Source organism: Gekko japonicus, unplaced genomic scaffold (genome assembly GCF_001447785.1).
Source record: "Gekko japonicus isolate JY-2015 unplaced genomic scaffold, Gekko_japonicus_V1.1 scaffold9, whole genome shotgun sequence".
In the NCBI taxonomy this organism is placed as follows: Eukaryota; Metazoa; Chordata; class Lepidosauria; order Squamata; family Gekkonidae; genus Gekko; species Gekko japonicus.
In genome coordinates this window covers 3,078,518-3,093,607 of record NW_015168044.1, presented here as the reverse complement: position 1 = coordinate 3,093,607, position 15,090 = coordinate 3,078,518, and the positions used below count along the sequence as shown (strand labels likewise).

The window sequence follows — 15,090 nt, the reverse complement described above, 5'->3', positions numbered from 1 at the left end:
GAAAGAGACTGTGAGGCTGTAGTGGATAATTTGATGAAAATGTTGACTCAGTGTGCTGCAATAATAAAAATGGCAAATGACACACTGGTGATTATTAGGACAGGGACTGAAAATAAACAGTCATTGTCTCTGTACAGATCTATGTACAGCCTCATTTTAATGCTGTGTACAGTCCTGGTCTCCACATCTTGAAAAAGATACTGTACAGTTGGGAAAGGTGCAAAAGAAGGCAACCAAGATGATTAAGGAGCATCTTTCCTATGAGGAAAGGCTAAAGACTCCAGGGCTTTTCAGATTAGAAAAAAGACAATAGACAAACAAAAATAAGTATTTCCTTACTCAACAGGTAATTAAATTGTATATTTTACTGCTGACTGATGAAGTGATGGTCAGTAGCATAGATGGCTTTAAAAGGAGATTAGACACATTAATGGAAGACAGGTCCATAAATGTCTACCAGCCATGATGATCACAGGGAACCTCCATAGCTATAGGCAGTAAACCTCTGAAACACAGTGCTAGGCGGCAACATCAGAAGATGATCTTGGCCTCTATGCCGTTTGCTGACTCATCCAAGGCAACTGGTTGGCCACTGCATGAAACAGGATTCTGATCTGGACAGACCACTGGTGTGATCCAGCAGGGCTCTTTTCTGAAGTGTAGCACATTCATGAATACGTATACTCATTCGATAACTTTTAAAATGTGACAGCTCTGTTGCTATGATAGCTGCTTTTATGTAGGCTCACATATCCCACTGCATGGTTGCGACAGTTCAACCATGTGGGTAAGGGCTGATTGTGGGGGTCTTTGCCAGGGAACCGGCACACTGCAGAGCACTGATTGTGGAATGCTGGTTTTGAGACATGTTGTGAGACTACCCCATGGAAAAAAGTTCCCACCATAGAATTGTAACATATGAAGGGTCCACCTATTAGCAAGCTACTGGGAAGAACACAGTGATCTTTTCATGAGACACAGATGTTGAGTCAAATGGAACATGTGCAAAGGCAAGACTTTTCATCACTCCTTTCCCCATGTAGCTTATTATGGGAATTTCTTGAATAGCTGTTGATTAATATTACTTATCTTTACTGGAGAAACTGGTTCAAGCTGACAGTAAGATGCTACTTTTCCCTATTTCTCTATTTAAGGAACAGCAAACTTACCGAAGAACTGAGAAGACACGTGCCATCTTCCCAATGGCCCTGATCTTATTCCTGATGATCTCTTTACGGACTGTTGTGCCTCCTTAGGAAAGAAAAATCAAAAGCTTTTAAAAGGACAGGGTGGGAAATGTTTACAAGGGCTCAGGCGATGCCCGTATGAAGCATCTGTTTGGCTCTAGGAAAAAGAAACCAGATTACAAATTTACAGCTAAATTCCATCAGTCACAGTCATGGAAGGGAAATGGATCAGAATGGAAGGGGGAGCAGGTGACAGACAGAATGACACACAGATGAGAAGTCTAAAAAGAAAAAAGGAGAACCACTAAAAGTAGTAAGACAAGTACTGATCAGAGGGGCAGACCTATCTGCCGCCTAAAAATGGGTTTGACCACGTTGCACATGGGATGTAACATGAACAGCCATACAGACACAGTTTGGCAAGGCAAGAACACAGTGACAAGACCAAGTGAGGTGAATACATCAGGATGCTGGGCTGTGCTTGCAGAAGGGAGAGCAATCACACAAGCACCACCTTTGGCACAGACACAGACAAAGGAATGGCTGGAACCTTACAGCTTTGCTTTGACCCTCATTCAATACAGTGTGCTAGGGATAAGAACGCTCCCTTTTACTACACAGACCACACATGGACAGAAAAGCATGGAGGTTTTTGGAGCTCAACTGTAAACTGAACGACAAATACATCTCCTCTCAACAGAGACTTTAAAAAAAATGACCCGACTACGCAATAAAAACAGGACAAGCCAAACTTGGAGATCTGACATGCACCAATGGATCAGCCATGCATACGGTGGCTGCATTCAAAAGTCAAAGAGGAATGTGACCCCCATCGTTCAGGTTCCTGGTGGAACACAACAGGGTTAAAAAAAAAAAAGAACCAAAACGCACCACGCTTATGTTAAAACTGAAGGGGGGAGAAGGAGGGAATGGCGGTATTGTCCAACTAGTCAGCTATTCAAAATCCACTCCAAGGGAATCTGGTGGCACAGGCAGTGAGAATTAAGCTTTTAGCAAATTCTAGCTGGGTACCTTTCGGATAGCTTGAAATGTAGTTATCTTCAGGGAGAGGAGACACCAAGTAACAAGGAGATGAAGATAGAGATAGAAGAAACAAATTTAATTTTCATGGGTGGGGAGGGAAGAATAAAAATAAAAAAACCCAAAACGCCATGGGACAAGCGGGTTCAGTCTGGACCATCGCTGGTTCTCTTCTCATTTTCACCTGCCTAACTCCTGTCTGAACACCAGAGCGACTCTCCTTCTGCCTCCCTGATATATCATGTAAATGTTACACAAAAAGGATGGAGAGGCTAATCCAAAGAGTGAGCCTTAAAGCATCAATCTGTCGCCGTGCAAAGTACCAACGTTTCTGCCACCAATTAACAGTGTTCAAAGCAAACAACAGTGAAAACTGGCCTAAAATTTCAGCTGGCAAGGCGTTGTGTTACCATCCTTTGCACACTTACTGGTTTATCAAAAAATTACACACAGTCAATAGTTCTTCAGGGACAGAGTAGTATAGCTGTTCATTACCCATGGCACTCCTGTTCACTGTTTTTATGCCCTTCACAACTGAATTTAGTCAAAGCTGGTTTTGCAGTTTCTTTAAATGCCTGAAGCTGGGAAATCCAAGCAAGCATGAACAACACTTGCAACAGATATGTACATTTTGTTGTGATTATTGTGGGCACCTGCCGGACAGCAACCTTGCTGCATACATACATCCCAATGCCCAGAACACTTCAGAAATCAATTTCTTCCAGTATGTGGACAAACTGTGCACAGTTACTTATGCTTACATAGTAAAAAGTACAGCTTCCTGCACTAGTTAAATTGATTAGATCAGGAATTGCTTACCAGCTGGTCTAGTCAATTTCAAAGCTCCAGTGATTTGTACTGGGGTTTAAGGACCAGCTACATTGACAAGTTTGGAACATGGAACAAAGGCTAACCCAGTCAGGCTTGTTCTCTATAGCTCTTCCTTCTTCCTTTTCCCACATGGTACAGATCAATCTACCCAATCATGGATCAAGCCTATTGCCACAGTAATGCGCATATGCTTGGGGAGCGGAGTTGCTCATTTCTCCAGAGAAATAATCATCTCTCAACAGCCAAAGACAGTGAGCTTAAAGTATGAATGAAAAAAGATGGCAACAAAAGTATGCTAAGGATCAGGCTACATATCCAGTATTGGATGTCAGTCTCTCTGGATTTGCCTGAAAGCCCCCTGCACCTAGCCCAACCTGAAAATGAAGACGTTTAGTTACCTTCCAATGTTTCATCTCCATCTGAAATCAGCTCATCGTCAGAGCAGATGTTGAGGATGTTAACCAGCATCTCTGTAACTGCAGGAAGCAGTGAGAAATGGGGAAGGGGATTAGAAAAAAACTGGGGCAGAAACTGGGATGGTATGTGTCTATATACAAATCTCTGTATTAAGCCATTAGGACTCAAGTGAAATGATGTATTACAACACACAAAATAAAACTTTCAAACAAAATGAGATGAAAGCCAGATTAAAAACAAATGCTAGAAGAGCCCCTTAGTCCTCATACCCGATAAAAAGTACAGGTAATTGCATGTATGCATATTTATGCACATTCAACATGACACAGTAGAAGCTGATTGTTCTTCTAATATAATATTTGGGCTCTGGCTTCAGCACAACTGCTGTGCACAACAGGTATATTTTAGGAGCAATCTGCAGATATTCCAGAGTTATTTCAAAGTAGTGAAAATCTCAAGAGCAGCAGTCAGATACAGCATTCAGAAATTTTAAAGGGTTATGCAACACCTTTATCTTAACAGGCACGTAAGTTAGGCACACACAATCAACCTATACAGCTGAGGAATTGAAATTGAGAAGGATTACAGCTGAGGAAATGAAATTGAGAAGGATCCATACTACTTCAGCCATAAAGGACTCTGGGTGAGATTTAAACTCAGTCTCCTGGATCCAGGCCTGAAATAGTCTATGCAAGACCATGCTGCTTGTTTTCCTCAGGAGATGACAGGAACACCAGGAAACGGCAGTGAAAGGCAAAGTGTGATTCAAGCCAGAGACCAGCTTTAGCGGCTACTGAGGATGGTCTCTCATCAAAGCCCTCCACCCTAATATACCAGTAAGTACAGTTCCACAGTCCAACTGCCACTTTTACTATATGGAGATCCACAAGTTCACCTGTACTTTCTAACCCTGAAATTCTTTGCCAAGGAAATACATATGTAGATCAAAGAATAAATCATCTACATTAAATATGATTAAGATAAACTGGTTTTGTATAAGAGTTTGGGATGGTTCCAGGGTACAAATGTTATAGGAATTCACAATTTTCTGACCAGAATGGAGAGGCAGTGGGCAAAAAGGAAGGAGAACAAAATCAGCAAAAATCAGCAGAGATTAGATAGCAGCAGAAAGGATAACAGTGCAAGTGTCTGGGGTTTTGGGGGAGTGCACTATAAGAGACACGTTCTTTATTTTTCTCCTGCAACCGTAATGGGTAGGAAATTGCTGGGTTTTTTCTATCCCAAAACACAGCAGAGATTCTCCAAAGGCCAAATTCTGCTTAACAGTCTTTGATTTCAGGAGTGAATGAGCCCACAGAATTCAGAAATACTTCAGGGCAACAATATGCAGTAATACTGTTCAAGGAGTTGGGTGTGAATTGTTCCTATGCTATTCAGTAACTGCTTTTGCCCTCCAGAACGTTTAGTGCCTTCTCCCTCTTACCCTTTTCCCCTACGAAAGGCAAAGACCATGTGAAAACATCCATGAAATTTGGAAGCCAGTAAGGGTGTGGAGAACAGTTGAACTGCCTGATGTTCATGACATTGTTTTCATATTTCAGCACAGCAGCTAAAATGGAACAAGAGAGAAAAGTTACAAGCACACCAATGCTGCCTCTGCTCTTCAGGTTTGTTTGGCCCTGAAAATTCAGTGATGACACAATCTAAAGTAGTTCTTAAGGTACCTATATTATTTATTTATTTTTCAAATTTATAGTCTGCCCTCCCCACGAACAGGCTCAGGGCGGATCACAACAATAGCTAGGCCATTCAGCAACACAGACACAATAATAAAGTTAATTAAAACATTAAAACAGCATTTTAAAACAATCTGCACTAATACTGGTACCACTGGACTTTGAGTTTGCTGCATAGAGGTGGCTGCATAGAGGTGGCATCTTCAGCAGGGGAGGCCAAGTTGTTTTTACTGGACACCTGCCACCCCAACCAAAGGAAAGTTACATGATGCCGCCTCTCCAAAGGCCTGGTCAAGGCAACTTACAAGTAAAAATACTACAAAATCAAATAATCAATATTAAAAATCAGCCATTAAAATAGCAGAATACCATCACTGATTTTTTTAAAAGATAAAGAAGCAGACTATCAAACACCTTTAAAAACCTTAGTTACAATACAAGGTAATGTGTTTTGGCCTGGTGACTAAAAGACAGTATGGTTAGATGCCACACCAGCTTCCACGGTGAGGACATCTTAAAGGTGAGGTTGCACCACTGAAAGTGCCCTATTACTAACTGGATATCCTGCATAAGAGAGGCAAGGGTGAAATTCATCTTAGCCCCAAAGAGAAACCCTGCATGTTGAAGGTAGCACAATAACTTGGCTTTGGTCAAGCACAGTTCCCAAAATGTAAGCTCCACATGTAACCAATTCATGTTCAACTGCACACATTTAATTCTGTCAGTTAAAAGGTTCTTACAGATATGTACATGTCATCATCACATTTCATCATAACAAGCACCTGAGGCTGAGAGATGGTGACTGGCATATATGTCTGTCTGTTGCTCAGGAATACCACAGTTCAAAACAAGGACTATAGAGGGCTGTGAAGATGCTGCTCAACTGGGACAAAAAGGGCCAGAATAAAGGCTGCTTCTCCTAAGGAGGCAGGGAGATGCTAAGGAAGATCTAAAAGCTTGGTGGTGGGGAACACACAAGCTTTCTGCATCAGCTTCCCAGGCTTGGAGAGAATTTCAGGTCCAACCAGGTGAGAAAAAGTGTGCCAGTTAGGGAGGAGAGAACCAAAAATAGAAGGGAAGAAGAGCAGATGGCCCAGGAGATGAGCCTTATACCCTCCTCCCCAATGATAAAGTAAGGGTGGCTCTGCAAACCTGTTGGGTCCCAAAATCCCTGGGGGAAAAGACAACCACAACATGTGTCACTGTTTTAAGGAAGTAAAATGTTATATGACATGAGCAAAAGCTCCTATCAAGAAAAAAAGAAAGGGAGAATTATTAATAGTCCAGAACTGGCATCTAAAGTACTGAATCAAAGTCTTACCCTTGTTGTTATAGACATCTAGATAATTTGGTGCAGAAAAGATTGTGATTAGGGATGGAAAACCTGTAGTTTGGCTCTTCCTGTACATTCGGTATCTGCAAAGAATAATGTACGATAGGCAGATGGTCCTTATAAAACATACAACACAAAGTGGTTGAATGCATACCAGTTACTGATAACCTACCCAGCATCCTGGGCTTCATGCGCTCGGATCACAGATAACAAATTATTATTTTGCAAAAATTCACAAATCGCAGGGTAACTGAAAAAGAGTTAACACAACATTAAAGTTCTTTTCATCATCCCCACATTTGAATCCCATCCTCCTGGGGAGCTCTGGGTATACACAGAGACATCCTGATTTACCATCACAGCCACCACACAAGATAGGTTAGGCTGAGATACTGTGGTTCTCATGGCTAACTGGTGAACACAGTGCTCCCTAATCAAGTCCACTGCACTAGTGGTCTTAATACAGGGACCAGGACATTCAGGTGGATTGTGGAGCCCACCTGCTGGATCACAAGCACCACTATGTTTGGTGTTTTTTAGAAGGACTTCTTGTTACTGTGCATCAGCAGAGAGGAAGGGCATCATGCCTCCTGCCCCCCTTTGCATGTGTGCACAGCAAAGCAAGGTTACTATGCCCTGGAAAGGGTTTTTGTTAGCAGAAGTAGCTTCAGAGACACCCTGTCTCCCCTGCAATAAAAGCTTTCCTTGCCTTCTTTCTATTTTCACCCTTTGTCAGCCAATACTCCCTGTATTCCTCCTCTTTCTTTCAGGTAATTTTATTTATTCATGTTATTTATAGTCTGCCTATTCTCACTGGGACTCAAAGGCATATTACACAGAGTATGTCACCACAAACAACAGGATGGGACATCCAATAGACAATGAAATAGGATGTTACTGATGTCATGTGACTCTGCTTGCAGCTCAGTTGGTCTTATGCTGCTGCTTGGGTGTTAAAGGTAGGTCCTGAGGTCAGAAAAGCTGAAAACTGTTATGCTGCTGCTTGGGTGTTAAAGGTAGGCTGAAAACTCTTGCACTGTGCTGTGCCTCTCCCTCAGCAATTCTGAGACAATGGCTGGTATGAATTATGAGAACAATGACTGAGTATTATTTAGGGGTGCCAAACATTTACAAATTAAGCTGACATCTATGGAACTGGGTGTTTTGCTCATGACTCACTCCAGTAAGCACCCATAGATCACAGGGACTAGTGTAGCACACAGGAGTGGAATTCAAGCTACTGTTTGCCAGCTTTTGAGTTTTAGTCTTCCCAAGTAAATTTGCTTTAACCGTTCTACAGTTCTGTACACAGTTCCAGGATTCTGTAAATAATTCAGGAGGCAATAAACAGCATTTGAGGTCTTTGCAACGTTCAGAAAGAAAAACCCACAGGGAATTCAACAGTAAGCCAAGCTGTACGTTTCAGACAGACACAGCCATAGGTCAAGCACACACTCACTTGCTTTTTAAAACACTATCATACAACAGACTGGATATGGACAGGATTCAACACAGCAGCTTGGACTTCACACTATTTCTTTTTCATTTTATGAAAGTTCTTGCTTGCCTCTCTGAAACATTTCTCACCTGTAGAAATAGGAGCAACCTCGAACAGTGTTGTGGGTAAAATGTTCCAGCGTTTTCTCGTTGCCATAATCCTCTGATGGATCAGACCACAGCAGGTCACACATTGGACCGAAGGCTGGAGGCTCCTTAAACCTGTCTAACTAGAAGGCACACACACACCAAGATAATTGCATGCAAACCCCTGGGATTCTTTGTATTCAGGAGAATCTTTGTATTCAGAAGCTATAAGGGACAAGATGCAAAAAGGGCTTTGAATAACTGCTTCCCAGAATTTTCCTGTGGGGACTAAGGCACGCCACCCAGGAATAATCTTGACCTTAAAACATTCCATGTGCTACATACCACTGCTTCCATCAATATTATCAACTGAAATGCAATTATATTCTGTGGCATTCATTGTGCTGGTGAGTTTTATACTGACTATGCTCTATCTATGTATGTGTACACACATGTACACACTAACCACCTGGAAAAAAAGTACAATGCATAGTATGGCCACAACATAAAGCAACAGTGGTGGTCTGATGATTAGTTGAAATAAACCAGAGAGTGTCTTGGTAAGCAGAGATTCAGTACTGATGGCAGTAGGGTTTTTGGGAAAAGATAACAATGCCCAAAGGCAGTATGTATGGCCATGGACAACCATCTCAAATCTCCATTCATCCATACTTGATATCTATACATCCAGAGGTGAATTGCCAGTAATGGAATTTTAAGAAGGGTAGCACGATCTTCCTTAACAAGTGCCACACACTGACTTTTAACTGGAAGAAAACTGCAGTGGAAATCCACTGCATAGTGTACTAGTTCCTTAGACAGGCCTTCATAAAACCGGCATCAACATCTTGAAATACCACCTGAAATGGCAGGTGACTGGAATGAGGCCAGCTAAGTCCACAGCTAAGGAAAAATGGACATGAAAAATCACAAATCTCCATCCATCTGGAGAAGGTACATTGTGCACATGCAGCTGCATTTCACACTGGAGCTATGCAGGAAGGAAACGCTTGGTTTTGCTAATTGAAGCTTGGCTTCCTGCATGTTATGAGCACAAAATATGTCCTTTAGAAAACTTTTTTCCTTTTTAATGCTAGTAATGGCCTGGGTTTTGATCAGCAATCTCACCCTAATCCAGATTGTGGCTGCGCATGAACACAATATACCTTTTACAGACATGATCTCTACTATATCTTTTTTGGCACGGAACCCACACAAAAACTAAGATACCAGTGCTGTGTTGGTGGGGTGGGGTTGGGGACACAAAGGTGAGACCACTTACTTTCCTAATGTCATCTAGACATGTGATTTCTGGAGACAGCCCTCCATGTACGCACAGAAATTGCTGGTTCAAGAGGGCAGCAAGAGGAAGACAGTCAAATGTATCCATGCATGCATCATACACCCGCTCTGAGTACTTAATTCGACCTGCAAGAAGCAGAAATGAGAAAAAGGATGTGGCACCACAGACACTCACTGGAGGGCCCAAATATCTGCACAAACATTTTTGATAAACATAATGCCTTGTGCACGGACACAAAAAGCTTCCAGAAAGCTGGAGTCTACTTGTGGTGAAAGGCAGGACAGACTTTTTTTAAATAGCTGCAAGGCCTCCATGACCCATGTCCTTCCTGGCTAGTGAAAGCTTGAGGGGAGAGCATTCAGGTCCCTCTGGGAGAAATCAACAGGGACTTTCCCAAGGGGCTTTGAAGGAGGTGGTAGTCTATCCACTGCTGAAAAAACAATACTGGAACCTATGGTCCTAGCCAACTACTGCCCAGTATCAAACTTACCACTCCTGGGCAAGGTGGTTGAGAGAGTGGTGGCTGAACAACTCCAAGCCTTCCTGGATGATGCTTCCATCCTTGATCCTTTCCAGTCTGGCTTCCGCCCCAGCCATGGGACAGAGACGGCTCTGGTCGCCCTTACAGATGACCTCCGTAGACATCTGGATCTGGGCGGGTCGGCACTGCTGTTCTTACTAGATCTGACAGCAGCGTTTGACACAGTCAATCATGATCTACTGACCCACCGCCTCACTGACATACGAGTCCAGGGGACTGCCTTGCAATGGTTTTCCTCCTTTCTCCATGGTCGGGGACAGAGGGTGGCGCTGGGCGAGAGGATCTCCCCGCGATACCCACTGGAATGTGGAGTGCTGCAGGGGGCGATCCTCTCGCCAATGCACCCCCTCGTCCAGTTAGCCTGGAGTTACGGGCTGGGTTGCCATCAATATGCAGATGACACCCAGCTCTATCTGTTACTGGATGGATCCATCTTCCACCCCTGACAACTTACAGATGACCTCCGTAGACATCTGGATCTGGGCGGGTCGGCACTGCTGTTCTTACTAGATCTGACAGCAGCGTTTGACACAGTCAATCATGATCTACTGACCCACCGCCTCACTGACATACGAGTCCAGGGGACTGCCTTGCAATGGTTTTCCTCCTTTCTCCATGGTCGGGGACAGAGGGTGGCGCTGGGCGAGAGGATCTCCCCGCGATACCCACTGGAATGTGGAGTGCTGCAGGGGGCGATCCTCTCGCCAATGCACCCCCTCGTCCAGTTAGCCTGGAGTTACGGGCTGGGTTGCCATCAATATGCAGATGACACCCAGCTCTATCTGTTACTGGATGGATCCATCTTCCACCCCTGACAACCTGGCCGAGGCACTGGAGGCTGTGGCTGGATGGTTACACCGGAGTCGGCTGAAGCTTAATCCATCAAAGACGGAGGTCCTGTACCTGAGTCGGAAGGGAGGAGACATGAGCATTAGGCTCCCCATGCTGGAAGGGGCATCTCTGGTGCCAGTCCAAAAAGTGAGGAGCCTAGGAGTAACACTGGATGTCTATCTATGGAGGCCCAGGTTACTACAGTTGCCCAATCTGCCTTCTTCCATCTGCGGCAGATTAGGTTGCTGAGACCCTATCTCTCCCCCCAAGACTTGGCTACAGTGACCCATGCAATGATCACTTCCAGGCTTGATTACTGCAATTCGCTCTACGCAAGCTTACCCTCGAGGCTGACTCAGAAATTACAGCTGGTACAAAATGCAGTGGCGCACCTGCTAATAGCAACACCTGTGTAGGCTGACATTTGGGAAGTGCTCTGCCAATTGCACTGGTTGCCAGTTGAATTCCAGATCCGCTTCAAGGTGTTGGTAATAACCTTTAAAGCCTTACACAGTCTGGGACCAACATACCTGAGGGACTTCCTCTTCCCATGTATGATCCGAAGAGCATTACACTTGATGAATCAGCATCTCCTGGTGGTGCCTGGCCCAAAAGATGTCCGTCTTGCCTCGACTAGGGCCAGGGCTTTTTCTGCCCTGGCTCCAGCCTGGTGGAACATGCTCCCCATTGAGATCAGGGCCCTGCAGGATCTTCTTCAATTCCTCAGGGCCTGTACGGCAGAGCTGTTCCACCAGGCCTCCCGCTGAGGCAGCAGGTGTCCATATATGGCCTCTCTGAGGTTTTTGCCACCCATTTTAACAACGGGTGACCTGTATCTGTATCTTATTATAGGCCGAACCAATCACAACCGTTAAAAATCTTTACTGTAAGACTGTGACCACCATTTTAATATATATGACAGTTTTAATATTTTAATTATTTATTCTATTAATGAAACCTTGCTTTGTACTGGTAACATGTTGTTACCCGCCCTGAGCCCACTCGTGGGAAGGGCAGGCTATAAATATAAATAAATATTTTAAAACTGAATAGTGCACCCCCCCGGACAGGTGCTCACAAGTTTCCTAACTTTAATCATTTTGCACACAGACTTGCTGGTTGAGGAACCCCAGCACGTCTGCTGCAGGACCCCTGTGCAGTGCAGGGGACACTAAGGTACAAAATCAGTCTGTGCAGGGCACCGATCAGACTTTTGGGGCCTCTCTGTTGCCTTGTGTGAACTGAGAGTGCCTCCTTAAAAATATACCCAATATTCCTCTGCAGCAAAATACTGAATGGGAAGGTCAATATTAGTGGACAGCTTATTCTTCAAGGAAGCCTGCCTGCCATCAGGGGTCGTTTCGTAGAAAAAGAGCTAGGGGAACTCATTAGCATAACTCATTAGCATATGCCACACCCCCTGACATCACCAGAAGTGTGTCATAAGGCCACACACCCCGCCCCCAACGGTCCCGGCCGCCACCGCCGGCCTTGCAGCTCCACTGCCGAGCCCCATGAGGGGCCCAGCGGTGGACCTGCAAGGCTGGCGGGAGTGCAAGGAAGCCCCGCGAAGGCCCTCCCTGGCCCCAGGCAGGCAGTGGTGGGGAGAGGCAGGGACTAAGCAACTTACCCTCCCTCTTCTCCTGCCTCCTCCTGGCTGAATGAGGGCCAGAAGCGGGGTGGCCGGAAGCAGGGGGCGGGGCTTCGTCATGTGCCCCGCCCCCCGTACCTCACCTGGGGGAACTGCGATCCCCCGCGAAATGACCTCTGCCTGCCATTATGGATACTCTTACTGAAGAGGCCCAACAAGCTACCAAGGAACACAGTTTGAAAAACTGCCGCTAAGATTCCTCACAGAAAGGACTCACATATGGCAAGTCTCCGGAAACAGCTCTAAATTTCACAGGTCTCCTCTCCAAGCTAGATATGTATAATACATGTTGTGCTGCTTTTTCATGACTCATCTGATGTGGGTGCATGAGTATCTTTAAGATTGCTGTAAAAAGCAACCCTTGACAAAAGCTTACCTAGTGGACATATGAAGGTCATAAGCATTATTAAAAAGGGAACAGGGACATTTTCATTTTTTTGTTTGCAGATCACAAGAATTAGAAAAAGGAAAGAGAATAAACAACTGAGGCTCTGAAAAGAAAGTCACTAATAACCTGCAGAGTTCACAGACACAGGATAACGAAAATGGAATACCAATCAACCAGTATACATCCAAGATTTGTGACCTTACATCTTCCAATAACCACATCGTAATTTTATAAATGTATCATCGTTTCAGTATTAAGCCTTTGAAAGACTGAAATCAGAACGTAGACTATTGATGATATTTATTTCCACAGCATTTGTGATAAGATGGGCTTCAAGTTGTAGAGTTTCTGGTGCACAGGGGGACTATAATTTTGACTGCTCCAGTCACAGGGCCAGGACACAGCATGGACAGAAGGAAGCCTAGGAGCAAAAAGGCACACAAACCTGGCAGGCAATGGAAGAGTGAGAAAATAGCTAGGGAGCTCACAAATAGGGGTGGCTGGCCAACCTGCCAGCAGACTTTTCCTGTCTCCTTTTACAGGGCTACGGCGAGGTGGGAGTGGAAGAAAGAGGGAAAGTTCAAATGGTCTCACAGATGAGCTCATGTTCCAACGTAATAACTAAGGGTTGGGGAGCAATACCTGACTGTTGCAAACATAGAGGAACAGCAAAACTAAAGAGGTACATAGCTAAAAGTGGATGAATTGATGAAGAGCTGCAAACTCAGAAGGAGAACAAGAGAGGTGGGGGATAGTCTTAAATGTAAAGAGACAAGGGAATGAACTCAGTGAGCTAGTACAAAAAAAAATTAAAAGAAGACACAGGAACTTTACAGATGATTTTAGCAGTGGCATTTGAAATAGACTGAAAAGTGGAACAGGTCTTTCTTCTTACACTCTCTCCACTCAGTTTATAAGCTGGTAAATTTAAAGCTTTACACACAAACACATAGAGTCAAGAGGTAAGGATTCACTCAGGAACCCACATTAGAGGGGGAAGTCCTTGATTTCCTTCCAATTCTGATACCAGCTGCACAATCTAGATCTGAAAACTCTTGGCAGTAATTACAGGGTGTTGGGTCTCTAAGCTGATGGGGGTGGGAGGGGCGGCTTGCAGGGAATCAGACTGTCAGGGAGACAGAAGCAGTGCTCACAGTCTCCCTCTCCGAAAAGGGATTTAAATGGCACTTCTATGCATATTAAAGAAAGGCAAGGACATAGGATCACAGTAATATCCATGGTCTTGCCTTGCCAGCCATCCCTTTCCCCCCCACACACACCTCTTCCATGCATGGTGCCCCATACTTACATTCCTGTTTAAAGGTGAAGTATTCTGTGAGGTGCCTGCACTCATGGTTCCCTCGGAGCAGGAAAAGTGTTTTGGGATGGTTTATCTTTAAACTCCATAAATACAGAACACACTACAAGAGAGGGGGGATGAGAGAGAGCGTGAGTGAAAGCAACATATGATAAAACCTTTTGCAGGGAACTTATGATGGAAAAATAAAGTTCTTCAACATTATCAAATTACACATTTTGAATGAGAGTAAAACTTTGCTGTAAAAAGCACGTAACCCACGTATGTTTTGCAACAGAGGTAACCCCGTTGAATATTATAATTTGAATTCATCTTGATGTGTATACCAGTAGCCTTTAACTTATTCCAAAGGAAACAGAAGATGTACACACTTTCTATAGCATGGTTATTAATACTAAAAGCAGAATAATGATACATCTATTATGTCAAAAGCATAATTTATGTAGCTGCCCTCATCTGAGTGACCAGTTCCCCGTTTCATCCAGGAAAGGCAAAGGCACTGTGATTTTTATACACATCCTCTGTAGATTCACTTCAAGTACAACCTTCGTTTCACTGTTTCATCAAAACACCACAGAATGACTCCCAAGACCAAAATCATGCTGTCTTCACAAGCACAAGAGCTGCTTTCAAAAGGAAAGCAAACTGGTTGTCTGAATTTATCATAAGCACACTGCAAAGCACTTTCACATCATGCTAATGGTTTGAGTAGTAGACTAAAATCTGGGAGGCCCAGGTTCAAACCCGCACTCTGTGATGGGGGTGACCTGAGGCCAGTCGTATACTCCCGGCCTAACATACCACTGCATAGGGTTGTCATGAGGATAAAATGGAGAAGAGAATGATACAATCCACTTTGGGTCCCCCAGCGAGGAAAAAGGCAGGGTATAAATGAAGTGAATAAAAAGTGAGAAAGAAAGCAGAAGTGAGACAACAATACTTACTTCCGAGACACCATTACACAGACA

At 44.1% G+C, this 15,090-nt stretch overlaps 1 protein-coding gene across 4 annotated transcripts in view; it reads right to left on the bottom strand.

Annotated features, from left to right (window-relative positions):
* The window catches only part of PPP3CC (protein phosphatase 3, catalytic subunit, gamma isozyme), an 85,416-nt gene that overhangs the window by 19,689 nt on the left and 50,637 nt on the right, over nucleotides 1-15,090 (bottom strand). For 2 of the 4 annotated variants that reach the window (XM_015414213.1, XM_015414215.1), the window contains exons 4-12: nucleotides 14,114-14,225; nucleotides 9,373-9,518; nucleotides 8,094-8,233; nucleotides 6,679-6,756; nucleotides 6,495-6,589; nucleotides 4,921-5,046; nucleotides 3,458-3,535; nucleotides 2,220-2,246; nucleotides 1,170-1,251 (exon numbers count right to left, since the gene is read on the bottom strand). In XM_015414213.1, coding sequence (XP_015269699.1) covers nucleotides 1,170-1,251; nucleotides 2,220-2,246; nucleotides 3,458-3,535; nucleotides 4,921-5,046; nucleotides 6,495-6,589; nucleotides 6,679-6,756; nucleotides 8,094-8,233; nucleotides 9,373-9,518; nucleotides 14,114-14,225 — 884 coding nt within the window. The remainder of the gene's footprint in view (nucleotides 1-1,169; nucleotides 1,252-2,219; nucleotides 2,247-3,457; nucleotides 3,536-4,920; nucleotides 5,047-6,494; nucleotides 6,590-6,678; nucleotides 6,757-8,093; nucleotides 8,234-9,372; nucleotides 9,519-14,113; nucleotides 14,226-15,090) is intronic. The other 2 variants (XM_015414214.1, XM_015414216.1) reach the window with 1 other exon arrangement.